This window comes from Triticum urartu, chromosome 6 (assembly GCF_003073215.2).
Source record: "Triticum urartu cultivar G1812 chromosome 6, Tu2.1, whole genome shotgun sequence".
In the NCBI taxonomy this organism is placed as follows: Eukaryota; Viridiplantae; Streptophyta; class Magnoliopsida; order Poales; family Poaceae; genus Triticum; species Triticum urartu.
The window spans coordinates 171274233-171302024 of NC_053027.1; the positions used below are offsets into that span (position 1 = coordinate 171274233).

At 45.7% G+C, this 27792-nt stretch overlaps 1 protein-coding gene across 1 annotated transcript; it reads right to left on the minus strand.

Annotated features, from left to right (window-relative positions):
• Window positions 1-3407: 3407 nt before the first annotated feature.
• On the minus strand, window positions 3408-4133 carry LOC125515335 (histone H2A-like). Its single transcript, XM_048680788.1, has one exon. It carries the CDS (start codon window positions 4041-4043, stop codon window positions 3573-3575), a length of 471 nt encoding a protein of 156 aa, XP_048536745.1. The 5' UTR covers window positions 4044-4133; the 3' UTR covers window positions 3408-3572.
• Between the last annotated feature and the right edge of the window lie 23659 nt (window positions 4134-27792).

Below are 27792 nucleotides of genomic sequence, written 5' to 3' on the forward strand. Positions count from 1 at the left end.
CGATCCCGGAGCAGGAGCGAGCAAACTGTGCGAATAACTTCGTTAATGAGCCGGTCCACTAGCGATGCGCCTGACACGAGAGCTCATTCCATCTCGCTGATTAATAATAACAAAGCTTGGCTATTTTTTTATCTTTATCATTACTACTTAAAAAAAAGTAAGATTCTTATTTCATCTTTTCTTTCCATCATCCCTTCGTCCAACTGTCCACGTATATGATAATCAAGCATCTTAATTTACTTATCATCTGAACCAGTTCCACTTTAATTTACTTATCAAACTTGTAATCAAAATATAAAGTAATTCACAGTCAGAATTTGATGAATATTTATTTACACAATCGCATTATTATTGACACGTAAATTACAAGTTAACATACTAGAATATTTATACCCCATTACAACGCACGGGCATTGTCTAGTTTACTCAAAAAAAAAATCTCGCTGATATAGCTCTCGCCGGCGACATGCCATGTGGCTATGTCCCACATGTTGCGAGTCGCCTAAAGGGCGCCACAGGTGGCCCGACCCAGTAGGACGTGCACATCATGCTGACGTCACTCTAATTTTTTTGTTTTACTTTTATTTCTATTTTAAATATGTATATTACAAAAACTTTATTTTAATTAAGCAATTTAAAACCAGGAATTTCAAAATATGTTAAATAATCACGTGTTCCAAAAAAATGCCAAAATTTTCAAAAATGTCTGTACAACATTTAAGAAAAGTTTGGGTAGTTTAAGAAAATGTTTAACACCATTAAAAAAATTACAGCGTGTATTTTAAACTGTTACCCAGTATTTCAAAAAGTGTTCCAAAACATGTATAGATCATGTATTCTAAAAAATCTAACGTGTGTCAGAAAAATTGTTCATGTGTGCTATATAAATATAAATTTTATACCGAGAAAAAAGTTGACATGAGGTCAAAAAAACCCCAAAACCACTAATAAACAAAAAAGAAAAGTAATAAAACCATAGAAAACCAAGAAAGAAGCAAAGAAAACCAAAAGTACAATGAAGAAAGAAAGAAAAACCAAGAAAAATCATTGAGAATGCAAAAACACAAAAAATGAAATGAAGAAAAAAACTTAAAAAACAGTGAAAAAGAAGTAAAACCAATGAATAAACAAAAAAAGGAAAAATGAAGAAAATTGGACCGAGCGAACCTACAGCGACTGAGCGACAGCGATGACTGCGCTAAATGGATCGGTCCGCTAGTGGTTGCCCATAAGCGAGTCCTATTTGGAATCGGTACAGGCGACACATAGCTGTCACAGCGATTACACACAGTAGCGCCCACATCTGTCGACCAAACGTGTAACCCTATCCAAGTAGATTCTACAACCTCCTCTACCGTTTATTCTGTGTTTTCTTTTGCAAGTTTTACGGTGTTTTTATTTATTTATTTTATTAGTTTTACTTCCTTTCAAGTTTAGAAACTCGTGTGCATTTTTTGTATTCAGTAATTTTAAAAAAAATTGGGAACATTTTTAAAGTTCATGAAAATATTTTAAGTTGACAAATATTTTTGAAATTTGATGTTTCTCTGAAATTCATGGAATCAACAAATCAGTAAATATATTAAAATTCATGAACATTTTCAAAATTGACATACATTCTTAAAATTCATGATTTTTTTAAGTTCTTGATTACTTTAAAATTATTGAACAGTTTATAAATCTGTGATTTAAAAAATATGGGCAATTTCTAAATTTTGTAGATATGTTTTAGAATAGATAGAAAGTATTTGAACAGAAAATCGGCCAAAATAACAAAGGCTGAAAAAATGATCGAAAAGAAATGTGAGAAAATAGGTATGTTGAGCTCACTATCCAGTATTGGGTAAGCCTAGTTGGCACACGGAGGGTGCGCGATTGTTCACCTCCCCTCGTCTTAAAGGCTGATTAGGAGGACTCCTATTGTACCTGATATATTTTTCAGTTTTGTAGGTTCGGCAATGACGGTTGGCGGGGGTGGAAATTCCTCCCGACAAATTTCTCTAGGTTGGGAGGTGGATTGGGAGTCTGCAAAGTTTCACTCCTAACCACTTCTGCAAGGCGACGAGATAGGTGAACACAATTTCCTACCTCCTTCCTTGGTGGCAACGCCTCCCTTCCCTGCCTCCTCCATCGTTGGCTCTGGCAACGAGAGGGGTTGGGAGCCCTTGTGGTTTGGCTCCGGCTGTAGATAGGGTAGGTTTCGTGTGGGGCAGTTGCTTCTGGCGGTGACGGTAGCAACGGATCCAAGAATAATGCCCGAACTCCAGTCCCGTCTTGATGGTGTCCATGTTGGCGTGAAGGAGTCGATGGGCTCAGTCTCCTGTCACCCCTTTTCGGTCGACGGGTTTAGGACCTCGGCCGGTGGCAGTCGTCCCAGGCGGCGTCACCGGTTGGCGAGAGAGAATGGTGGTTCCATATTTAGGTTTGAGGATTGATGACGGCGGATCTGGCGCTCGGCCTCGACGATGTCGACGGCTAACGGTGACTCCAGGACTTGTGGAGGGTGGGGATGATCATCGGTCAACGCGCCATAGCGACAAAGGCCAAACTTGAGATGATCCTCGGTCGACGCATCACAACAAGGCAACTTTTTTTTCTAACGCACATGAGGAGCATATCACTCACGCACAATGTATGGAGTACACTACTCTTTTAAAAATTGTTGAAAAAATGGTACCTTGCTAGACAGATTGGTAAAAAACTGAAGATGTACTGTACAACCATAGGATGTTAAGATTGCATAAGAAACCGGATGGCAGATCAGTTGAGAACTCCGATAGTGTTGCTCGCCAGTTGACCCCCCTCCGTCCGTGGCGGCTCTCCCGGCGGCCGCTCTGGCTGGCTTGTGCGCCTGATGTTTAACTCGAGCTGTAGGTACAAGACCGAGCTCAGATGTGGACTGTGTTCTCTATTAAATCTGAGGACCAGCAACGACGGCGCTCTCACCCCGCCGCTAGTGGGCACAGAGAGAGAACGTCTGACATCCTGGGCACAAGCACCTTCAAACTAAATCCCTGCAAACACCATGAACTTTCTGATCAATTTCTCCTTGAGCGCCGGTGGATACAGTTTTCAATTGCCCGCCAAACTCTCGGAACTGAATTCAGTCGAGCAGCAAATCTTGCCGCCAAAACAAAAAACTCTTTCAATCCTCTTGGGCGCCAAACTCCATGAGCGCCCAATTTGGACAAGAATTTAATTATGACAAACCTTTAATTTTTGGATAAGTGTTTTCAGCTTTTGAAAATGGGGCGGGAAATACAACCGCCAAATATTTCAAACATGCGCCAAGGAACCTGCCTTCCGCCATTTTTTTCACAACCTTTGCAATTACTGCCCAAGCCTCTGGTTGAAATTCAAAAGGACATGAATCTCAAAGATGCAAATCTAAGCAAAGGAATAGAGAGTGCAGGCAAAAGGAACACAATTGTTTATGCAACGCATTGTTCCATGTAAGTCACAGATGAGAAGATACAGCGACACACCCAGACCAACAACAACCGTCTACTTTGAAGCACACCCATCGATCCATCCCAGCTACATACAACAATTTAAGCAAGGCGACGCGCCTCCTACGCCTTCTTGGGGGACTTGGCGGTCTTCTTCGGCGACTTGGGCTCCTTGGTTGCCTTCTCGACCATCTTCTTGGGGAGCAGCACCGGGTTGATCTTGGGGACCACGCCGCCATGCGCAATGGTGACGCCGGCGAGCAGCTTGCCGAGCTCCTCGTCGTTCCTGACGGCGAGCAGCAGGTGGCGGGGGATGATGATGCGGCTCTTCTTGTTGTCCTTCGCGGCGTTGCCCGCGAGCTCCAGCAGCTCGGCGGCGAGGTACTCGAGGACGGACGCGAGGTAGACGGGGGCGCCGGTGCCGACGCGCTGGGCGTAGCGGCCCTTCTTGAGGTAGCGCCCGATGCGGCTGACGGGGAACTGGAGCCCGGCCTTGACGGACCGCGACACGGACTTCTTCCTGGGGCCGCCCGCCTTGCACCCAGCCGCGCCCTTCTTCGTCTTCCCTGTGGTGATGGTGGCTGAGGCGTCCATGGCAAACTGCTGCACTGGAAGGGAAAGGATTCGGGAAGTGGGGAGATGAGATGTGGCGATTGGAGATTGCGGAGTGTGCTGATGACCGGGAAGAGGAGGGGAGTATTTAAACTGGAATGCAGGGGAGTTTAGAGCTTTATTCAACCTTTTTTTTTTCTCGAATATGCATCAGTGTGCGTGTCATATATTTAAGGGGGGAAAGGGAAAGACTCCCTCCATGTTCAAAATGTTACAAGAATATTTACAGGTGGCTCATAGCCACTCCACAGCATACTACAGTCTACTACTCGACACTACCCCACGTTGCGAGGCCATCAAAGAACGCCTCAACTTCCCCTCTTAGTAGCCCTGCCTGTTTCCATGCTCGGGCCTCTCACTGCTTCGCAGCACCTATCCCGTAGGTGGCGTCGCTCCATCGAAGACCATGGCATTGCGGTGCGTCCACGGCTCCCATAAGACAAGGATGCAAATTGGCCTTGCTAACTTCTTATGTTGTCCACTTTATTCTTGTCGAATGCACCACTCGGGTAGTGTCTCATTTGTTGTAGGGGTTCTGTCCGATTGCCCCATAGTCAGGCATACCCTTGCCCAAACCTCCCGTGTGAACACACACCCAATTATGATGTGGGTCATGGTTTCATCGTGTTGGTTGCATAGTGGGCATGAACTCTGGTGAGGAAGTCCCCTGCGTGCTAGTCGGTCAAAGGTCCAACATCTATTCTTGATGGCCAGCAAACAAAGAAACGTTTCTGCAGTGGCGCCCTGGACTTCCAGGTGAAATCTGCCGTAGGCGCGACCTGGAGACCGGAGAACTTGGCCGCGTAAACAGATCGCGCCGAGAACATGCCATCCTTCTCCCATGCCCACTTGATACTGTCCTGCGTGGCAAGCTGGAGGTCAATCGCATCCACTCGTTTAGATCCAGGAATTGCCGAAGCATGGTTGTCGTAAGTTCTGGCCCAATGTCTAGAGCCCAAGTGTGATCCGCCAGAGCTTCAACGACCGTGCGAGTTGATCTAGTTTGCCTTGCCACCGTTGTGCATAGTAGGGGTGCTAGCTCCTCCACTCGGTATCCGTCGAGCCATCTATCTTCCTAGAAGAGCTCTACCTCACCATTCCCCATGGTGATTGTAGTTGCTGCGCGAAAAAGTGCCATCGATTCTGTCAGCACGGAAATCCTGAACCGAGACCATGGCCTGGACTGATCAGTACGCTGCAACCACGGCCATCTCACCGACATGGCAGTGTTCAACCATCGCAGGTTCGCTATTCTGAGACCGCCCGCCCACTTTGGGCGGCAAACAGAGTCTCATGCCATAGCGTAGTTTTCGCCCCTGGCCTCCATCTTGCCACACCACAGGAAACCTCGACATATCTTCGTTAATGCCGTCATAGTTCTTGGAGGTATCTGAAGTGCCATCATCGCATGGATCGGAAGTGCGCACAGTACTGAGAGGATAAGTATGAGCCGACCAATCTTGGGCAAGGTAGCCGCCTTCCAGTTGGGTAGACGACTAGCAAATTGTTCCACCAGATACTGAAACTGTGCAGCGGTGGCCTTCCTGATTCTGAGTGGAAGGCCTAGGTACTTGCATGGGAAATATGCACTTGTGCATGCTAGTGTGCGGCAAACCGAGTCCAACTCCACGCGTGAGCACCTAATGGGTAGTGTCGCGCTTTGGGATAGATTTACCATGAGGCCCGAGGCTGCCCCGAAGAGTGTCAGGATCTCCCGATACGCCCTTTGTAGAAGATATTCCCTAGAGGCAATAATAAATGATATTATTTATCTCCGAGTTCATAATTATGTTTATGTTCCATGCTATAACTGCAATGATTCTCGAGTCTGCAATATCCACGAGGCTCGGAGGAAGACTCATATGCACGTGTGGAATAATAAACGGTAAGAAGTATTCCTAGTCTGGCCTCTAAGACTAGCTCAAGTGTTGCATGATGGTTCTGTTTTCCTGATCATGGGCGTGTCTATGCCAACAATTTTAAGGGCACAATGTTAAGAGAACATTTGTGTTGAATCGACCCGGATTGATGTTATGCTATGAGATTCATTCGTCACAAATTAATGGTACATAACACAGAGATGGTTAATGTTTGCATGATTCCTTAGACCATGAGAGTATTGAGTTTCTTCATGCTTGTTTCATGAACTTTGGGGTTTGCTAAACGTCATCCGTAAATGGGTGGCTATTACGGCGGCTTACGGGTTCATGGAAAAGTATGTCAAGTAACTTGATAGCTCAAGATTGGGATTTGCTCCTCCGACGATGGAGAGATATTCTCGGGACCTCTCGGTGTTACGGTATCCATAATCGTCTGGCCAGACACCTTGTGATTTGATCACTGGGATGCCGGAACACGGAAACGAGAAAAGAGAACAAAACCGGTAACGAGGTAACTTGCATGGTGGACAAATTGTTCGTCCACGGGGATGCAACAAATCTCACCTCGGGTGTTTGTGACATATCGCGAAGCAACAGGAATAGCTCACTGCAACTGGAGGTTCACTCGAATATTCATTCGTGTGGGTATAGGGGTCAATATGGGTGTCCACGGCTCCAATGTTGATCATTGATCGGAAGGGGTTCCGGGTCATGTTTATACTTCACCGAACCTATAGGGTCACACGCTTAAGGGTCATCTATCTGCTGAATACTAGACAGGGAGTCTGAGAGAAAATCACCGAAAAGTTTCGGACAGCGGAAAAGTTCCATAGAGAGAGGTCACCGGATGAGTTTCGGTGAAACCGAAAAAGTTGTTTCGGGGTATGCCATTAAGTCAAAATGGTTTCGGCACATGCCTGATAATTCTTGGAGGGTGCCAGAATCATTCTGGAAACTTTTTGGAATTTTCAGAAATAAAAACCGGAAATGTTCCGGAGCTGCAGGAACCGGTTCAGATGCTTTTCGCAGATGAAAATCACTAAACTGGAATTGTTCCAGAACGCATTGAAAATTATTATGGTGGGTACTGGAAATGTTCTAAGCCCACATAAATATTTTCAGTTCGATCAGACGCTGAAAATTGTCGTCGTGAATAGTGAAAATCAGCTTTATGGCTACTTTATGGAAAGCCACCTTTTGGGGCTTTGCTCCAAAAGATCTTGGGGATGACATGGATGGATAGGAGCCATTTTTTGGGCCCCTCATGGGGGTGTGGCCGGCCACATGGGGTATCCCCCCTTGGGGACCCTCTTGTTCCTTGGTTTCACTCCTAGGTCCTTGTGAAAGGACTTCATTCATGTGCATTTTGGGTTTTTGTGTGAAACTACCCTACCCCTTGGGATTTCCTATAAATAGAGGTGGAGGGGCATCCCTCCACACTCATCCCTTGCTCTCATACATATGCCATGCATTATCTGGCTTCTTCTCTCCCTCCCACGAAAAGAGTTTCATAGAGCCGTAAGGCTGTCTGGGTTCCGACAGGAACTAGTTCTGGACGGCGAAGCCCTGCCGGATAGATGATAATGTATGTGTGCAACTCTCTAGAGAGATCGTAGTTTCGGTCTTAGTTCGTGAGTGCCTCCCGAAGGGCTGTCCGTGTGACCGTCCGAGTTTTGGAGGTCCTCCCGAAGGGCTGCCCCGAGTGACCGTTCGAGTTTCGAAGGTCCTCCCGAAGGGCTGTCCGCGACACCGTCCGGGGGGCTGTCCGACCGCCTCCCGGAGGGCTGTCTGAGGAGCAGATGAGGGTATACATCCTCGTGGTTGGGAGGTTGTAAATCCTAGCTGCGAGGATCTGCACCACCAATCGTCATCAACTTTACTTCCCGCTGCGCTATGAGTCGGTAACGAAAAAGATCAAACCATGTATGCAGTCTCCATAGTGGTCCTGGGCTAGTGCGTAGGTCGGAATTTTTTTGTTTTCTGCTGCGTTACCCTACACCCTTATCTCTTGGTCATTAGCCTTGAAGAATACCATTACGTCGTCGGTGAACATATATACTTGTTGGTGGACACCGACTCGGGCCAAGGGTGCGAAGATGCCCCTATCAGTGGCCTTCTTGAACAGGGACTAAAGCGGCTCCATGCACAAGATAAAGAGCATAGGGGAAATCGGATCGCCCTGCAGAAGGCCGCATGCATTGTATATTGTAGCCCCTGGTACTCTGTTCACCACGATCTTTGTAGTCGAGGTGGCAAGTAGTCCACAGATCCATGTGATCCACTTTCTCCCAAAACCCATCTGTGTCATCACCTCCAAAAGGAAAGGCCACTTAACCGTGTCAGAAGCCTTTGAAATGTCGAGCTTGAGAAGCACCATTGGATCCATGAGCGCATGTAACCTTCGTGCTGTGCATTGGACGAGCATGAAGTTGTCATGCAGAGAACGGCCCCTGACGAAAGAACTTTGGTGATTAGCCACCAGGAATGGCAGCTCGTCCACCAATCTTGTGGCAAGTACTGTGTCGAAAATCTTGGTCGCGCCATGGATTAGGCTCACCGATCGGTAGTCTTTCAGATCAATGACACCCTCTTTCTTTGGCAGCAGGGTTACCACGGCTCTATTGATGGCTGCCAACCCTCTTGTGTCTCCGTGGAGGAAATGATCCATCGCCCTCATGAAGTCAACTTTGATGATCGGCCAGCAAGTTGCGTAGAACCGCCCCGTGAAGCCGTCCGGGTCTGGTGCCTTTTCAAGCGGCATCGATTTGATAACCTTCTCCACTTCCTCCAGCGAGAAAGGCGTCTCCAGGTGTGTCAAGTCTCTTGTCGATAGATCCAAGCTGTCCAAATCAATGGCATGCATCCGTGGCTGGGACGAGCCCAAGGTGCTCGAGAAGTGGGCGTCCACTGCTTTGGCAATATTCTCTTGGCCGATGAAGATCTCGCCGTTGTGGCGCAAGGTGAGAATGGCATTCTTAAGCTGCCTGCGGCATGCATGGCGATAGAAAAACGTGGTATTGGCGCCCCCTCCTTGAGGTTAAGCATGCGGGATCGTTGCCAAGTAATCATCCTTTCGAGAGAGCTCAAACCCAACAACTTCTTCTTAAGCACCTTGTGTAGCCAATGCTCGTTGTCAGAGAGAGTTCGAGAGTCTGCTATCGCGTCCAGCCGGTATATGATGTCGTGAGCGATGAGAATTTGCATCTTGATGTTACCTATCCATCTTTCACTCCACCGCTGAAGCTTCTTTGTTGTAGCCCGTAGGTTGCAATCTAGCACTTTGAATGGGTTCCCCGATGATGGAACCGAGTGCCATGCTTCCGCTACGGCGTCCATGAACCCCTCTGCTTTCGGCCAAAACGATTCGAAGCGAAACCACCTTCCCATATGGAAAGCCGCGTCTGGGTCAAGTAGGAGCGGGCAGTGGTCAGATACCGCAGAGCCTAGTACCGCAAGCAAGAACGATGGGAGCAAGTCCTCCCATGAGTTCATAGTGAACACATGATCGATCTTTTCCAATGTGGGGAGTCTCCTTTCATTGCTCCACGTGTACTGCCTCCCAAGTAGGTATAGCTCTTTGAGTTCCAGCCGATTTAGCTTAGCTCTAAATCGTGCGATCGTCCGGTGGTTGATTAGCTCATTGTTCTTGTCCTCCGGGTTTGCAAGCAGGTTGAAGTCACCCGCCAGCATCCACGGTTCGACATGCAGGTCTCGAATCTCCTCTAGTTCGAAAATGAAAGCTACCTTGTCAGCATCCGACTATGGTCCGTAGACGCCCGTAAGCCACCAAACCGGGGCTCCATGCGGCTGCACTAACGCCATCAGGGTGTTCGTAGTGGTGTGCGGGCTAGACATCAAGACTACCGTATCATCCCATGCAATGAGGATTCCACCTCGGGTGCCCACAGCTGACAAGTAAAAGTAGTTCTCAAATCTATTACCAAGGCACTGCCTAATCAAGTCACGGGATACAACTTCCACTTGTGTTTCCTGGAAACATACGATCCTAGGGTTAGAGGCCGCCACAACTTGAAAGATTGTACTCTCCATGTCGGCGAGTTTAGTCCACAAACATTCCACACTAGGAGCTTTGGTGGTTGTGCAGCCATAGAGAAGGCCCACAAAGCCATGTGTCGGTAGGGACCGAATCACTCCACGGCAGCCATCTCCGCTATGGGTAGGATGGACGGGTCCCATCCAAACAGGGCAAGAATGGCTGCCACCTAACCCTCTGCCAATGGCCTGGAAAACAGCTTCGTGTAGGCCTCTAGTGCTTCATCACTGATGATCTCTGCCTCGTTCGCCAGGCACAACTTTCTGATGATCACCTGCTTTTTGCTTAGAAGCTTTGGATCCCCTGGCCGGGCCCCGGGCTAGGTGGGCACTTCTATGGGGTGTGGTGTTTGGGACTGGTCTCCTCTGTCTTGGCCTGCACATGGTGGCTGGTGGTGCTCTGTCCGCCGGCTGCGGCAGGACTGGGGTTAGCGCGCGCCGTAGCTTCGCATAGAGTTGGTCTAGTTGGGAGCCACCAGACTGAGCTCTCGTGTTTGTATGAGCAGGGGCGTCTTCTGGGTCATTCCAGGCAAGGGTGTTGTGGTCAGAGAGACTAACACAAACCCAATCCTGAGATTGCATGCGCGCGCCTGCGTCTACGTGAGCAGTGCTCTCCTCCTGCATGGGCGCTAGGCCCCACACGCCTGTCGTTATTGGGTGGATGGGAGAATCCCACGCAGCCCCATCCAATTTGCTGTCCTGTAGTGTTTGATCCATGCGGGCCCCGCCATTCTCGGTCGCTAGTGGTCATTCCTCCTGATCCTCCTGGATGGTCACATCCCACACGCTGAATCTTATCCTGTTGGCTCCGTCGTCCCTTGCAGCCTCATCTTGCAGTTGCCCTGCCTCCTCGTCAGCATTTTGGTCAAGCGTGCGCCGCGATTGGGCGAGAGATGGTGGGGATTCCAATCCCGAAGCTCCCAGACGCCGCGTCAGGTTGCTCGACTGTCGGGACGCACAAGACGACACCGGCGAGTATTGCTCCACCTCTCTTCGCGCCATGCTTTGCACAGAGATGGCCAGGCCTGCCAGTGGGTGATGTCGCTTGAAGCTAAATCGGTATTTCACCAATGAGAAAGGGATGATGCAGCACAGCGGCGGTAGGTATTTCCCTCAGATATGAAACCAAGATTATTGAACCAGTAGGAGAACCAAGCAACACAACGTAAACATCCCCTGCACACAGATAACAAATCCTCGCAACCTGATGTGTTAAAGGGGTTGTCAATCCCTTTCGGGGTACGACGCCTCAAGTGGCAAACGGACATGAGATAAAATTGTAGTAAATTGATAGATCAAACGCTAAATAAAATAAATAAGGAAAAATTGCAGGAAGGTATTTTTATATTTTTGGTTTAATAGATCTAAAAATAAATGCAAGATAAAAGTAGATCGCAAAGGCAAATATATGAGAAAGAAGACCCAGGGGTCGTAGGTTTCACTACCGGCTTCTCTCTAGAAAAATAGCAAACGGTGGGTAAACAAATTACTGTTGGGCAATTGATAGAACTTCAAATAATTATGACGACATCCAGGCAATGATCATTATATAGGCATCACATCCAAGATTAGTAGACCGACTCCTGCTTGCATCTACTACTATTACTCCACACATCGTCCGCTATCCAGCATGCATCTAGTGTATTAAGTTCATGGAGAAACGAAGTAATGTAATAAGAATGATGACATGATGTAGAAAAGATCTATTTATGTAGAGATAGACCCCATCGTTTTATCCTTAGTAGCAACGATACATACGTGTTGTTTCCCTTTCTGTCACTGGGATCAAGCACCGTAAGATCGAACCCACTACCAAGCACCTCTTCCCATTGCAAGATAAATAGACCAAGTTGGTCAAGAAAAACCCAAATATCGGAGAAGAAATACGAGGCTATAAGCAATCATGCATATAAGAGATCAAAGAAACTCAAATAACTTTCATGGATATAAAAAGATATAACTGATCATAAACTGACAGTTCATCATATCCCAACAAACACACCGCAAAAAGAGTTACATCATATGGATCTCTAAGAGACCATTGCATTGAGAATCAAGAGAGAGAGATGAAGCCATCTAGCTAATAACTACGGACCTGAAGGTCTACAAAGAACTACTCACGCATCATAGGAGAGGCACCAATGGAGGTGGTGAACCCCATCCGAGATGGTGTCTAGATTGGATCTGGTGGTTCTGGACTCTGCAGTGGCTGGATGAATATTTCGTCGCTCCCCCTAGGGTTTCTAGAATATTGGGGTATTTATAGAGCAAATAGGCGGTCCAGGGGGCACCCTAGGTGGGCACAACCCACCAGGGCACGCCTGGGCCTCCTGGCGCGCCCTGGTGGGTTGTGCCCCCCTCGGGGCACCCCCTGGGTGCAGCCAGGGCCTGTTGTGTTCCTTCTGGCCCATAAAAATTCTCCGTAAAGTTTCGGGGCATTTGGAATCCGTTTGATATTGATTTTCTGCGATGTAAAAAACATGGAAAAACAACAACTGGCACTTGGCACTATGTCAGTAGGTTAGTACCAAAAAATGATATAAAATGACTATAAATGATTGTAAAACATCCAAGATTGATAATATAACACCATGGAACAATCAAAAATATAGATACGTTGGAGACGTATCAGCATCCCCAAGCTTAACTCCTACTCGTCCTTGAGTAGGTAAGTGATAAAAATAGAATTTTTGATGTGGAATGCTGCCTATCATGTCATATCATATTCTTTTCTTTATAGCATGGACATTTGGACTTTTAGTTGTTCAAAGCAATAGTCTAGTTTTGACATGATGATTTATATACTCAAGTATATGAACAAGCAACCAAGTCTTTCAAAATATCAATGCTAAAATAAGTTATCCCTAGCCCATCATGCTCAAACATTGATCCAATCATGAAACACACTCGAATATTAGCTACACCCAATACTTAAGTATGATCATATTGCCTCCTAGTTGGTGCTTTTATAAGAGAAGATGGAGACTCAAAATAAAAATTGCATAAAGTAAAAGAAAGGCCCTTCGTAGAGGGAAGTAGGGATTTGTAGAGGTGCCAGAGCTCAAAGCGAAAAACTTAGAGATAAAAACATTTTGGGAGGTGTATCCATCCCACCAACGAAAACGACTTAGAGTTCCCAACACTTCCCATGCTAGATATATCATAGGCGGTTCCCAAACAGAAAATAAAGTTTATTCCTTTTTCCACCATACTTTCACTTTCCATGGCTAACCGTATCCACGGGTGCCCTCCATACCAACACTTTCCAAGGAATTTATTATTTGACAACATAAAGTAAATTCATTTTTTTGCATTTCGGGACTGGGCATACCTAATACCTTTGCCTCACTCTCGTGCAATGACAAGTGAATAAACACTCATCTTGAGAATAACACATCTAGCATGGAAAATATTAGCCACCCCTCACCGCTCCGCGAGCGAAACAAACACACACAAGAGAAGTTTATTTTGAAAATTAGAGATGGCGCATGCAAATTTGCTTAGAACGGCAAAAGAATGCCACATATAGGTAGATATAGTGGACTCATGTGGCAAAACTGGTTTAAAGGTTTTGGATGCACAAGTAGAGATCATACTTAGTGCAAAATGAAGGCTAGCAAAAGATTGAGAAGCGGCCAACCAAGAAACAGATAATCTCATAAGCAAGCATTAAGCATAAATAACACCGAATAATGCACCACAAGTAGGATATAATTTCATTGCATGACTATCGACTTTCGTACTTGCATAGGGAACCACAAACCTTAACACCAATATTCTTACTAAAGCATAATTACTCACCAACATAACTCACATATCACATCATCATATCTCAAAACTATTACTAAGAATAAAGTTTATTTTGTCCAATGGTCTTCATGAAAGTTTTTATTATATCTTTCTTGGATATCTATCACTTTCGGACTAATTTTCATGTGTTGCTTTTGACAAGCTCCAACAAATATAAGTGAAGATCATGAGGACAATAAATTTCTCTTTCTCTCAAATTAATTTAAGTGAAGCAAAAGAGAATTTCTTAAAAAAATTACTAACTCTCAAATAAATCTAAGTGAAGCAAGAGAGCATTTCTTCAAAAATACTAAAGCACACCATGCTCAAAAAGGTATAAGTGAAGCACTAGAGCAAGTCCATAGCTCATAAAAAATTTAAGTGAAGCATAGAGAGCAATTCTAACAAGTCATGATATAATTTTGGCTCTCCCAATAGGTGTGTCCAGCAAGGATTGATGACTAAAAGCAAAAAATAAAACAAGCAAAGACTCATATCATACAAGACGCTCCAAGCAAAACACATATCATGTGACAAATAAAATTCTAGCAAGGATTGATGACTAAAAGCAAAAAATAAAACAAGCAAAGACTCATATCATACAAGACGCTCCAAGCAAAACACATATCATGTGACAAATAAAATATAGTTTCGAGTAAAATACCGATGGTCGTTGGAAGAAAGCGGGGATGCCACTCGGGGGCATCCCCAAGCTTAGTTGGTTGCTCATTTTTGGATAATAGCTTGGAATGCCGGGGCATCCCCAAGCTTAGGATCTTCCATCCTTCCTTCATCCATCGTAAGATAACCCAAAACATGAAAACTTCAATCACACAAAACACAACAAAACCTTCGTGAGATCCGTTAGTATAAGAAAGCAAACCACTACTATAAGTACTGTATCAAACCAATTCATATTTTTGTTTTTGTATTATATCTACTGTATTCCAACTTTTCTATGGCAAAAACTCATCAAAGAAAACCATAGAGCCATCAAAATAAGCACACAACACAAAAAAAACAGAATCTGTCAAAACAGAATATTCCATAGAAATCTGACTATTTAGAATACTTCTGTAACTCAAACAATTCTGAAAAATTAGGATGACCTGAGAAATTTTTTATATTGACCTACCTCAAGTGGAATGGGTATTTTATCGCTCTCTGGTAAAAAATGAAAATTAATTTCGTGAGCGTAAAAGTTTCTATTTTTCAGCAAGATCAAACAACTATCACCCAAGAAGATCCTAAAGGCTTTACTTAGCACAAACACTAATTAAAACATAAAAACACAATCATAACAGTAGCATAATTTTGTTAACACACAAAAATAGGAAGCAGAAAGCAAAAATAAAATTTATTCATTGGGTTGCCTCCCAACAAGCGCTATAGTTTTACACCCCTAGCTAGGCATAATATTTCAACGATGCTCACACAAAAGATAATAACTGAAACACAAACAGAACATCATGAATCATGTGACAAACACATTTAAGTCTAACATACTTCCTATGCATAGGAATTTTATAGGAAAACAAATTATCAAGACAAGAAATATCTAGCATATGCAAAGGAGAGGAATAAAACATTGGCAATCTCAACACGATGAGAGGAAATTTGACAACATGGAAATTTCTACAACCATATTTTCCTCTTTCATAATAATTATATGTAGGATCATAATCAAATTCAATAATATAGCTATCATACAATTTTTTTCTTTATGATCCATATGCATGCAAAGTTGGCACTCTTCCAAAATAGTGGGATTATCATTAAATAAAGTCATGACCTCTCCAAACCCACTTTGATCAAAAAATTCACAAGATTGAACAATCTCCGAGTATGTGGGATTATTATTTCCTAAAGTCGACACTCTTCCATACCCACTTTCAATATTATTGAAAACATATTCATCGTGAGGCTTAAATAAAATTTCAAGATCAGAAGAAGAATCACCTCAATCATGATCATTGCAACTAGTGGACATGGCAAAATTAGCATCCCCAAGCTTGGGGTTTTGCATACTATTAGAACAATTGACATTAATAGAATTTATAGAAAAATCATTGCAATCATGCTTTTCATTCAAGGAGCTATCATGAATAACTTCATAAATTTCTTCATCACAATTTTCAGATTCATGATTCTCAAGCAAAACTTCATGAAGATAATCTAGTGCACTCAAATCACTAGCAATTGCTTCATCATAATTGGATCTTTTTAAAATATTAGCAAGTGGATGAGGATCCATATCAATAGATTTTTAGCAAGCGAATATGCAAGCAAATAGAAGGCACATGGCAACACAAGCAAACATGAGATCTGACGAGAAAACGACCGACGAAAAAAAACGGGCAAATAAACCGGCAAATTTTTGTGAAGTGGGGGAGAGGAAAACGAGAGGCAAATGGAAAATAATGTAAATTGCGAGGAGATGATATTTGTGATTAGGAACCTGGTATATGTTGAAGATCCTCCCCGACAACGGTGCCAGAAATTCCTTTTGATGTTGCTTGAAGCTACGTCGGTATTTCCCCAAAGAGGAAGGGATGATGCAGCACATCGACGGTAGGTATTTCCCTCAGATATGAAACCAAGGTTATCGAACCAGTAGGAGAACCAAGAAACACAACATAAAAATAGCCCCTGGACACAGATAACAAATCCTTGTAACCCGACGTGTTGAAGGGGTTGTCAATCCCTTTCGGGGTACGTAGCCTCAAGTGGCAAACGGATGTGAGATAAATTTGTAGTAAATTGATAGATCGAATGCTAAATAAAATAAATAAGGAAAAACTGCAGCAAGGTATTTTTGTATTTTTGGTTTAATAGATCTGAAAATAAATGCAAGATAAAAGTAGATCGCAAAGGCAAATATATGAGAAAGATAACACGGGGGCTGTAGGTTTCAATAGTGGCTTCTCTCGAGAAAAATAGCAAATGGTGGGTAAACAAATTACTGTTGGGAAATTGATAGAACTTCAAATAATTATGACAATATCCAAGCAATGATCATTATATAGGCATCACGTCCAAGATTAGTAGACCGACTCCTGCCTGCATCAACTACTATTACTCCACACATCGACCGCTATCCAGCATGCATCTAGTGTATTAAGTTCATGGAGAAACGGAGTAATGCAATAATAACGATGACATGATGTAGACAAGATCTATCTATGTAGAGATAGACCCCATCGTTTTATCCTTAGTAGCAATGATACATATGTGTCGTTTCCCTTTCTGTCACTGGGATCAAGCACCGTAAGATCGAACCCACTACATAGCACCTCTTCCCATTGCAAGAGAAATAGATCAAGTTGGAAAAAAACCCAAATATTGGAGAAGAAATACAAGGCTATAAGCAATCATGCATATAAGAGATCAAAGAAACTCAAATAACTTTCATGGATATAAAAAGATATAATTGATCATAAACTCAAAGTTCATCAGATCCCAACAAACACACCACAAAAAGAGTTACATCATATGGATCTCCAAGAGACCGTTGTATTGAGAATCAAGAGAGAGAGAGAGAGATGAAGCCATCTAGCTACTAACTACGGACCTGAAGGTCTACAAAGAACTACTCACGCATCATCGGAGAGGCACCAATGGAGGTGGTGAACCCATCCGAGATGGTGTGTAGATTGGATCTGGTGGTTCTGGACTCTGCAGCGGCTGGATGAATATTTTGTCACCCCCTAGGGTTTCTAGAATATTGGTGTATTTATAGAGCAAAGAGGTGGTCTGGGGGCACTCAAGGTGGGCACAACCCACCAGGGCGCGCCTGGGCCTCCTAGCACGCCCTAGTGGGTTGTGCCCCCCACGGGGCACCCCCCAGGCGCAGCTAGGGCCCGTTGTGTTCCTTCTGGCCCATAAAAATTCTCTGTAAAGTTTCGGGGCATTTGGACTCCGTCTGATATTGATTTTCTGCGACGTAAAAAACATGGAAAAACAACAACTGGCACTTGGCACTATGTCAATAGGTTAGTACCAAAATATGATATAAAATGACTATAAATGATTGTAAAACATCCAAGATTGATAATATAACTACATGGAACAATCAAAAATTATAGATACGTTGGAGACGTATCAATGGGCCAGGATCCACGCGTTCCTCCAGGAGTGGCCCGTCAACTGGGCCGTTGCCAATCAGCCTGCTGGGCTCCACAGCGGGCGTGACGACAACCACACAGCTGCTGTCGGGGCCGGGACGTGCGTCCGGTGGGGTTGCGGTTTTAACGGTGCCGCGGGTCACCGACGGTGGCACGCCGACCACCAGAGGCAAGCATGCCTGACCAGCCGGGGGAGCCCTAAAACCACCCAGCTGGCCGCCGAACCGCCAGGCCCCACCAGGACCAGCATCCCGAGCCCTGTCCACCTTGTCATCCTCATCATCTGTAACGCCCCGGATGTAGCATTCCATAATTGTAACTCCAACTCTTGCCATTTCCGGCTATGTGATATGTTAGTTCCTTCGTGGTTGGGTTTTTGTCTTTCGTTTTGCATTTTTTTCATGTCATGCATTGTTGGAAATATGCCCTAGAGGAAATAATAAAATGATTATTATTATATTTCTTTGTTCATGATAATTGTCTATTGTTCATGCTATAATTGTGTTATCCGGAAATCGTAATACATGTGTGAATACATAGACCACAACACGTCCCTAGTGAGCCTCTAGTTGACTAGCTCGTTGATCAAAAGATAGTCATGGTTTCCTGACTATGGACACTGGATGTCATTGATAACGGGATCACATCATTAGGAGAATGATGTGATGGACAAGACCCAATCCTAAGCATAGCTCAAAGATCGTGTAGTTCGTTTGTTGTAGCTTTTCTGAATGTCAAATATCATTTCCTTAGACCATGAGATTGTGCAACTCCCGGATACCATAGGAGTGCCTTGGGTGTGCCAAACGTCACCACATAACTGGGTGACTATAAAGGTACATTACAGGTATCTCCAAAAGTGTCTGTTGGGTTGGCATGAATCGAGACTGGGATTTGTCACTCCGTATGACGGAGAGGTATCTCTGGGCCCACTCTGTCATGCATCATCATAATGAGCTCAATGTGATCAAGTGGTTGATCACATGATCATGCATTACGGTATGAGTAAAGTGACTTGCCGGTAACGAGACTGAACAAGGTATTGGGATACCGACGATCGAGTCTCGGGCAAGTAACGTACCGATTGATAAAGGGAATTGTATACGGATTGATTGAATCCTCGACATCGTGGTTCATCCGATGAGATCATCGTGGAGCATGTGGGAGCCAACATGGGTATCCAGATCTCGTTGTTGGTTATTGACCGGAGACTCGTCTCGGTCATGTCTGCATGTCTCTCGAACCCGTAGGGTCTACACACTTAAGGTTCGGTGACGGTAGGGTTGTTAGGAAGACTTGTATGTGATTACCGAATGTTGTTAGGAGTCTCAAATGAGATCCTGGACGTCACGAGGAGTTCCGGAATGGTTCGGAGGTGAAGATTTATATGTAGGAAGTTGTCATACAGTCACCGGAAAGGTTCGGGGGCATATCGGTATTGTACCGGGGCCACCCGAGGGGTTCCGGGGGTCCACCGGGAGGGGCCACCTCTCTCGGAGGGCCTAATGGGATGTAGAGGAAAGGGAATCATCCCTACATGGGCTGGCCGCATCCCCCCCTTGGGCCCATGCGCCTAGGGTTGGGGGGGGGAACCCTAAAGGGGGCGCCCCCCTTGCTTGGGGGGCAAGCCCCCTCCCCTTGGCCGCCGCCCCCTCTAGATCTCATCTAGAGGGGGCCGGCCCCCTTCCTCCTTCCCCTATAAATAGAGGGGTAAGGGGAGGGCTGCAAAGAACATCCAAGGCGCAGCCCCTCCCCTCCCCAACACCTCTCCTCCTCCGTAAGAGCTTGGCGAAGCCCTGCCGGAGTACTGCAGCTTCACCACCACCACGCCGTCGTGCTGCTGTTGGAGCCCTCTTCCTCAACCTCTCCCTCCTCCTTGCTAGATCAAGGCGCAGGAGATGTCCTCGCTCCGTACGTGTATTGAACGCGGAGGTGCCATCCGTTTGGCGCTAGGATCTTCGGTGATTTGGATCACGACGAGTACGACTCCATCAACCCCGTTCTCTTGAACGCTTCCGCTCGTGATCTATAAGGGTATGTAGTTGCACTCCTCTCTCCCTCATTGCTAGATGACTCTATTGATTGATCTTGGTGATGCGTAGAAAATTTTAAAATTCTGCTACGTTCCCCAACAGTGGTACCAGAGCTAGGTCTATGCGTAGTTACTATGCACGAGTAGAACATAAAGTAGTTGTGGGCGTCGATATTGTCAATTATCTTGCCGTTACTAGTCTTATCTTGATTCGGCGGCATTGTGGGATGAAGCAGCCCGGACTGACCTTACACGTACGCTTACGTGAGACTGGTTCCACCGACTGACATGCACTAGTTGCATAAGGTGGCTGGCGGGTGTCTGTCTCTCCCACTTTAGTCGGATCGGATTCGATGAACAGGGTCCTTATGAAGGGTAAATAGAAATTGGCAATTCACGTTGTGGTTTTGGCGTAGGTAAGAAACGTTCTTGCTAGAAACCTATAGCAGCCACGTAAAAACTTGCAACAACAATTAGAGGACGTCTAACTTGTTTTTGCAGCAAGTGTTTTGTGATGTGATATGGACAAAGGATGTGATGAATGATATATGTGATGTATGAGATGATCATGTTCTTGTAATAGGAATCACGACTTGCATGTCGATGAGTATGACAACCGGCAGGAGCCATAGGAGTTGTCTTTATTTATTTATGACCTGCGTGGCAACATAAACGTCATGTAATTACTTTACTTTATTGCTAAATCGTTAGCCATAGTAGTAGAAGTAATAGATGATGAGACAACTTCAAGAAGACACGATGATGGAGATCATGATGATGGAGATCATGGTGTCATGCCGGTGACAACGATGATCATGGAGCCCCGAAGATGGAGATCAAAAGGAGCAAATGATATTGGCCATATCATGTCACTATTTGATTGCATGTGATGTTTATCATGTTTTACATCTTATTTGCTTAGAACGACGATAGCTTAAATAAGATGATCCCTCGTAATAATTTCAAGAAAGTGTTCCCCCTAACTGTGCACTGTTGCGAAGGTTCGTTGTTTCGAAGAACCATGTGATGATCGGGTGTGATAGATTCTAATGTTCGAATACAACGGGTGTAAGACAGATTTACACACGCAATACACTTAGGTTGACTTGACGAGCCTAGCATGTACAGACATGGCCTCGGAACACGGAAGACCAAAAGGTCGAGCATGAGTCGTATAGAAGATACGATCAACATGAAGATGTTCACCGATGTTGGCTAGTCCGTCTCACGTGATGATCGGACACGGCCTAGTTAACTCGGATCATGTTATACTTAGATGACTAGAGGGATGTCTATCTGAGTGGGAGTTCATTGAATAATTTGGATAGATGAACTTAATTATCATGAACTTAGTCTAAAATCTTTACAATATGTCTTGTAGATCAAATGGCCCACGTTGTCCTCAACTTCAACGCGTTCCTAGAGAAAACCAAGCTGAAAGACGATGGCAGCAACTATACGGACTGGGTCCGGAACCTGAGGATCATCCTCATAGCTGCCAAGAAAGATTATGTCCTAGAAGCACCGCTAGGTGATGCACCCGTCCCACAGAACCAAGACGTTATGAACGCTTGGCAGTCACGTGCTGATGATTACTCCCTCGTTCAGTGCAGCATGCTTTACAGCTTAGAGCCGGGGCTCCAAAAGCGTTTTGAGAGACACGGAGCATATGAGATGTTCGAAGAGCTGAAAATGGTTTTTCAAGCTCATGCCCGGGTCGAGAGATATGAATTCTCCGACAAGTTCTTCAGCTGTAAGATGGAGGAAAATAGTTCTGTCAGTGAGCACATACTCAAAATGTCTGGGTTGCATAACCGCTTGACTCAGCTGGGAGTTAATCTCCCGGATGACGCGGTCATTGACAGAATCCTTCAGTCGCTTCCACCGAGCTACAAGAGCTTTGTGATGAACTTCAATATGCAGGGGATGGAAAAGACCATTCCTGAGGTATATTCAATGCTGAAATCAGCAGAGGTAGAAGTCAAAAAGGAACATCAAGTGTTGATGGTGAATAAAACCACTAAGTTCAAGAAAGGCAAGGGTAAGAAGAACTTCAAGAAGGACGGCAAGGGAGTTGCCGCGCCCGGTAAGCAAGCTGCCGGGAAGAAGCCAAAGAATGGAACCAAGCCCGAGACTGAGTGTTTTTATTGCAAGGGAAGTGGTCACTGGAAGCGGAACTGCCCCAAATACTTAGCGGACAAGAAGGCCGGCAACACGAAAGGTATATGTGATATACATGTAATTGATGCGTACCTTACCAGTACTCATAGTAGCTCCTGGGTATTTGATACCGGTGCGGTTTCTCACATTTGTAACTCAAAGCAGGAGCTGCGGAATAAGCAGAGACTGGCGAAGGACGAGGTGACGATGCGCGTCGGGAATGGTTCCAAGGTCGATGTGATCGCCGTCGGCATGCTACCTCTACATACCTACGGGATTAGTTTTAAACCTCAATAATTGTTATTTAGTGCCAGCTTTGAGCATGAACATTGTATCAGGATCTCGTTTAATTCGAGATGGCTACTCATTTAAATCCGAGAATAATGGTTGTTTTATTTATATGAGAGATATGTTTTATGGTCATGCTCCGATGGTGAATGGTTTATTCTTAATGAATCTCGAGCGTAATGCTACACATATTCATAGTGTGAATACCAAAAGATGTAAGGTTGATAATGATAGTCCCACATACTTGTGGCAATGCTGCCTTGGTCACATAGGTGTCAAACGCATGAAGAAGCTCCATGCAGATGGACTTTTAAAGTCTCTTTATTACGAATCATTTGACACGTGCGAACCATGCCTCATGGGTAAAATGACCAAGACTCCATTCTCAGGAACAATCGAGCGAGCAACCAACTTATTGGAAATCATACATACTGATGTGTGTGGTCCAATGAGTGTTGAGGCTCGCGGTGGCTATCGTTATGTTCTCACCCTCACTGATGACTTGAGTAGATATGGGTATGTCTACTTAATTAAACACAAGTCTGAGACCTTTGAAAAGTTCAAGGAATTTCAGAGTGAGGTTGAGAATCAACGTGACAGGAAAATCAAGTTCTTGCGATCAGATCGTGGGGGAGAATACTTGAGTCACGAATTTGGCACACACTTAAGAAAATGTGGAATAGTTTCACAACTCACGCCGCCTGGAACACCTCAGCGTAATGGTGTGTCCGAACGTCGTAATCGCACTCTATTAGATATGGTGCGATCTATGATGTCTCTTACCGATTTACCGCTGTCATTTTGGGGCTATGCTTTAGACACTGCCGCATTCACTTTAAATAGGGCTCCGTCAAAATCCGTTGAGATAACACCGTATGAATTATGGTTTGGGAAGAAACCTAAGCTGTCGTTTCTAAAAGTTTGGGGATGCGATGCTTATGTCAAGAAACTTCAACCTGAAAAGCTCGAACCCAAGTCGGAAAAATGCGTCTTCATAGGATACCCTAAAGAAACTGTTGGGTATACCTTCTACCTCAGATCCGAAGGCAAGATATCTGTTGCCAAGAATGGGTCCTTTGTAGAGAAAGAGTTTCTCTCGAAAGAAATTAGTGGGAGGAAGGTAGAACTTGATGAAATATTACCTCTTGAACCGGTAAGTGGCGCAGCTCAAGAAAATGTTCCTAAGGTGCCTGCACCGACTAGAGAGGAAGTTGATGATGATGATCATGAAACTTCAGATCAAGTTGCTACTGAACTTCGTAGGTCCACAAGGACACGTTCCGCACCAGAGTGGTATGGCAACCCTGTCTTGGAAATCATGTTGTTAGACAACGGTGAACCTTCAAACTATGAAGAAGCGATGGCGGGCCCGGATTTCGACAAATGGTTGGAAGCCATGAAATCCGAGATAGGATCCATGTATGAAAACGAAGTATGGACTTTGACTGACTTGCCCAATGATCGGCGAGCCATAGAAAATAAATGGATCTTTAAGAAGAAGACAGACGCGGATGGTAATGTGACCATCTATATAGCTCGGCTTGTCCCGAAGGGTTATCGACAAGTTCAACGGGTTGACTACGATGAGACTTTCTCACCCGTAGCGAAGCTGAAGTCCGTCCGAATCATGTTAGCAATTTCCGCATTCTATGATTATGAGATATGGCAAATGGACGTCAAAACGGCATTCCTTAATGGTTTCCTTAAGGAAGAATTGTATATGATGCAGCCGGAAGGTTTTGTCGATCCTAAGAATGCTGACAAGGTGTGCAAGCTCCAACGCTCGATTTATGGGCTGGTGCAAGCTTCTCGGAGTTGGAACATTCGTTTTGATGAGATGATCAAAGCGTTTGGGTTTATGCAGACTTATGGAGAAGCCTGCATTTACAAGAAAGTGAGTGGGAGCTCTGTAGCATTTGTCATATTGTATGTGGATGACATACTGTTGATGGGAGATGATATAGAATTCTTGGAAAGCATAAAGGCCTACTTGAACAAGTGTTTTTCAATGAAGGACCTTGGAGAAGCTGCTTATATATTAGGCATCAAGATCTATAGAGATAGATCGAGACGCCTCATTGGTCTTTCACAGAGTACGTACCTTGACAAGATATTGAAGAAGTTCAAAATGGATCAGTCAAAGAAGGGGTTCTTGCCTATATTGCAAGGTACGAGATTGAGCACAACTCAATGCCCGACCACGGCAGAAGATAGAGAAAAGATGAGTGTCGTCCCCTATGCCTCGGCCATAGGGTCTATCATGTATGCTATGATGTGTACCAGACCTGATGTAAACCTTGCCGTAAGTTTGGTAGGAAGGTACCAAAGTAATCCCGGCATGGAACACTGGACAACGGTCAAGAATATCCTGAAGTACCTGAAAAGGACTAAGGAAATGTTTCTCATTTATGGAGGTGACGAAGAGCTCGTCGTAAAGGGTTACGTCGATGCTAGCTTCGACACAGATCTGGATGACTCTAAGTCACAAACCGGATACGTGTATATTTTGAATGGTGGGGCAGTAAGCTGGTGCAGTTGCAAGCAAAGCGTTGTGGCGGGATCTACATGTGAAGCGGAGTACATGGCAGCCTCGGAGGCAGCACAAGAAGCAGTCTGGGTGAAGGAGTTCGTTACCGACCTAGGAGTCATACCCAATGCGTCGGGCCCGATGACTCTCTTCTGTGACAACACTGGAGCTATTGCCCTTGCCAAGGAGCCCAGGTTTCACAGGAAGACCAGGCATATCAAGCGTCGCTTCAACTCCATTCGTGAAAGTGTTCAAAATGGAGACATAGAGATTTGTAAAGTACATACGGACCTGAATGTAGCAGATCCATTGACTAAACCTCTCCTAGAGCAAAACATGATCAACACCAGAATTGCATGGGTGTTTGATTCATCACAATGTAACTAGAATATTGACTCTAGTGCAAGTGGGAGACTGTTGGAAATATGCCCTAGAGGCAATAATAAAATGGTTATTATTATATTTCTTTGTTCATGATAATTGTCTATTGTTCATGCTATAATTGTGTTGTCCAGAAATCGTAATACATGTGTAAATACATAGACCACAACACGTCCCTAGTGAGCCTCTAGTTGACTAGCTCGTTGATCAAAAGATAGTCATGGTTTCCTGACTATGGACACTGGATGTCATTCATAATGGGATCACATCATTAGGAGAATGATGTGATGGACAAGACCCCATCCTAAGCATAGCTCAAAGATCGTGTAGTTCGTTTGCTGTAGCTTTTCTGAATGTCAAGTATCATTTCCTTAGACCATGAGATTGTGCAACTCCCGGATACCGTAGGAGTGCCTTGGGTGTGCTAAACGTCACAACGTAACTGGGTGACTATAAAGGTACATTACAGGTATCTCCAAAAGTGTCTGTTGGGTTGGCACGAATCGAGATTGGGATTTGTCACTCCGTATGACGGAGAGGTATCTCTGGGCCCACTCGGTAATGCATCATCATAATGAGCTCAATGTGATCAAGTGGTTGATTACAGGATCATGCATTACAGTACGAGTAAAGTGACTTGCCGGTAACGAGACTGAACAAGGTATTGGGATACCAATGATCGAGTCTCGGGCATGTAACATACCGATTGACAAAGGGAATTGTATACGGATTGATTGAATCCTCGACATCGTGGTTCATCCGATGAGATCATCGTGGAGCATGTGGGAGCCAACATGGGTATCCAGATCCCGCTGTTGGTTATTAACCGGAGAGTCGTCTCGGTCATGTCTGCATGTCTCCCGAACCCGTAGGGTCTACACACTTAAGGTTCGGTGATGCTAGGGTTGTTAGGAAGACTTGTATGTGATTACCGAATGTTGTTCGGAGTCCCGGATGAGATCCCGGACATCACGAGGAGTTCCGGAATGGTCCGGAGGTGAAGATTTATATGTAGGAAGTTGTCATACGGTCACCGGAAAGGTTCGGGGGCATATCGGTATTGTACCGGGGCCACCCGAGGGGTTCCGGGGGTCCACCGGGAGGGGCCACCTCTCTCAGAGGGCCTAATGGGCTGTAGAGGAATGGGAAATATCCCTACATGGGCTGGCCGCATCCCCCCTTGGGCCCATGCGTCTAGGGTTGGGGGGAAACCCTAAAGGGGGCGCCCCCCTTGCTTGGGGGGCAAGCCCCCTCCCCTTGGCCGCCGCCCCCCTCTAGATCTCATCTAGAGGGGGCCGGCCCCCTTCCTCCTTCCCCTATAAATAGAGGGGTAAGGGGAGGGCTGCAAAGAACATCCAAGGGGCATCCCCTCCCCTCCCCAACACCTCTCCTCCTCCGTAAGAGCTTGGCGAAGCCCTGCCGGAGTACTGCAGCTTCACCACCACCACGCCGTCGTGCTGCTGTTGGAGCCCTCTTCCTCAATCTCTCCCTCCTCATTGCTGGATCAAGGCGCGGGAGACGTCCTCGCTCCGTACGTGTGTTGAACGCGGAGGTGCCGTCCGTTTGGCGCTAGGATCTTCGATGATTTGGATCATGACGAGTACGACTCCATCAATCCCGTTCTCTTGAACGCTTCCGCTCGTGATCTACAAGGGTATGTAGATGCACTCCTCTCTCCCTCGTTGCTAGATGACTCCATAGATTGATCTTGGTGATGCGTAGAAAATTTTAAAATTCTGCTACGTTCCCCAACATGCATTTCATCTCATGTCATCATGTGCATCTCATTTGCATTCATGTTCATCTCATGCATCTGGTCATTTTCCCCGTTGTCCGTTTTGGAATCCGACACTCCCACATGCACCCATTGCACCTCTCAGTTCTCGTTTCGTGAGCGGGAGAAAAACATTCTCGGAATGGGCCGAGATTTGTCGTGTGGCCTTGGTACATCACCGGTAGACCGCCTGTCAAATTTCGTTCCATTTGGAGGTCGTTTGATGCCCCAACGGTTAACCGGGTAACCGCAAAAGCCCCTCTCTCATTGCAGCCCAGCACCCCTCCAAAACAGCCCACTAGCCCATCTAAACCCCCTCCATGCTATCCGACGTCGGATCATGATCGTGTGGGAAAAAACCGCACCTCATTTGGACTCTCCTAGCTCCCCTACCTATATATATGCCCCCCCGAAATTTGCGTCCAAAACCCGAGATACACCTCCACCCTCCACGCCAGACGCGTCCGCGACGGCCGGACACGTCTGCCGCTGCCCGGACCAATCGTTGTGAGCCACCTATCCTCACCGCCGTCACCCACCGCCGCGGCCCGTGGGGCCCGAAGCCGGCCCGCGTGAGCCCGTGCGCCGCTGTCGCCTGCCTCCCGGGCGCGCCGCCCCACTCCTCCTCGCGCCGCTGCAATCACCTCGCCGCGACCTCGCCATCCGACGCCGGTCGCCGCCTCGCCGCCCCGCATCGCCCGCGCCACCTCTCCGCCGCCCGTC

Bases quoted from the DNA above. Each gene is read 5' to 3' on its own strand.
- LOC125515335 (XM_048680788.1), bottom strand. From the start codon at position 4,043: ATGGACGCCTCAGCCACCATCACCACAGGGAAGACGAAGAAGGGCGCG.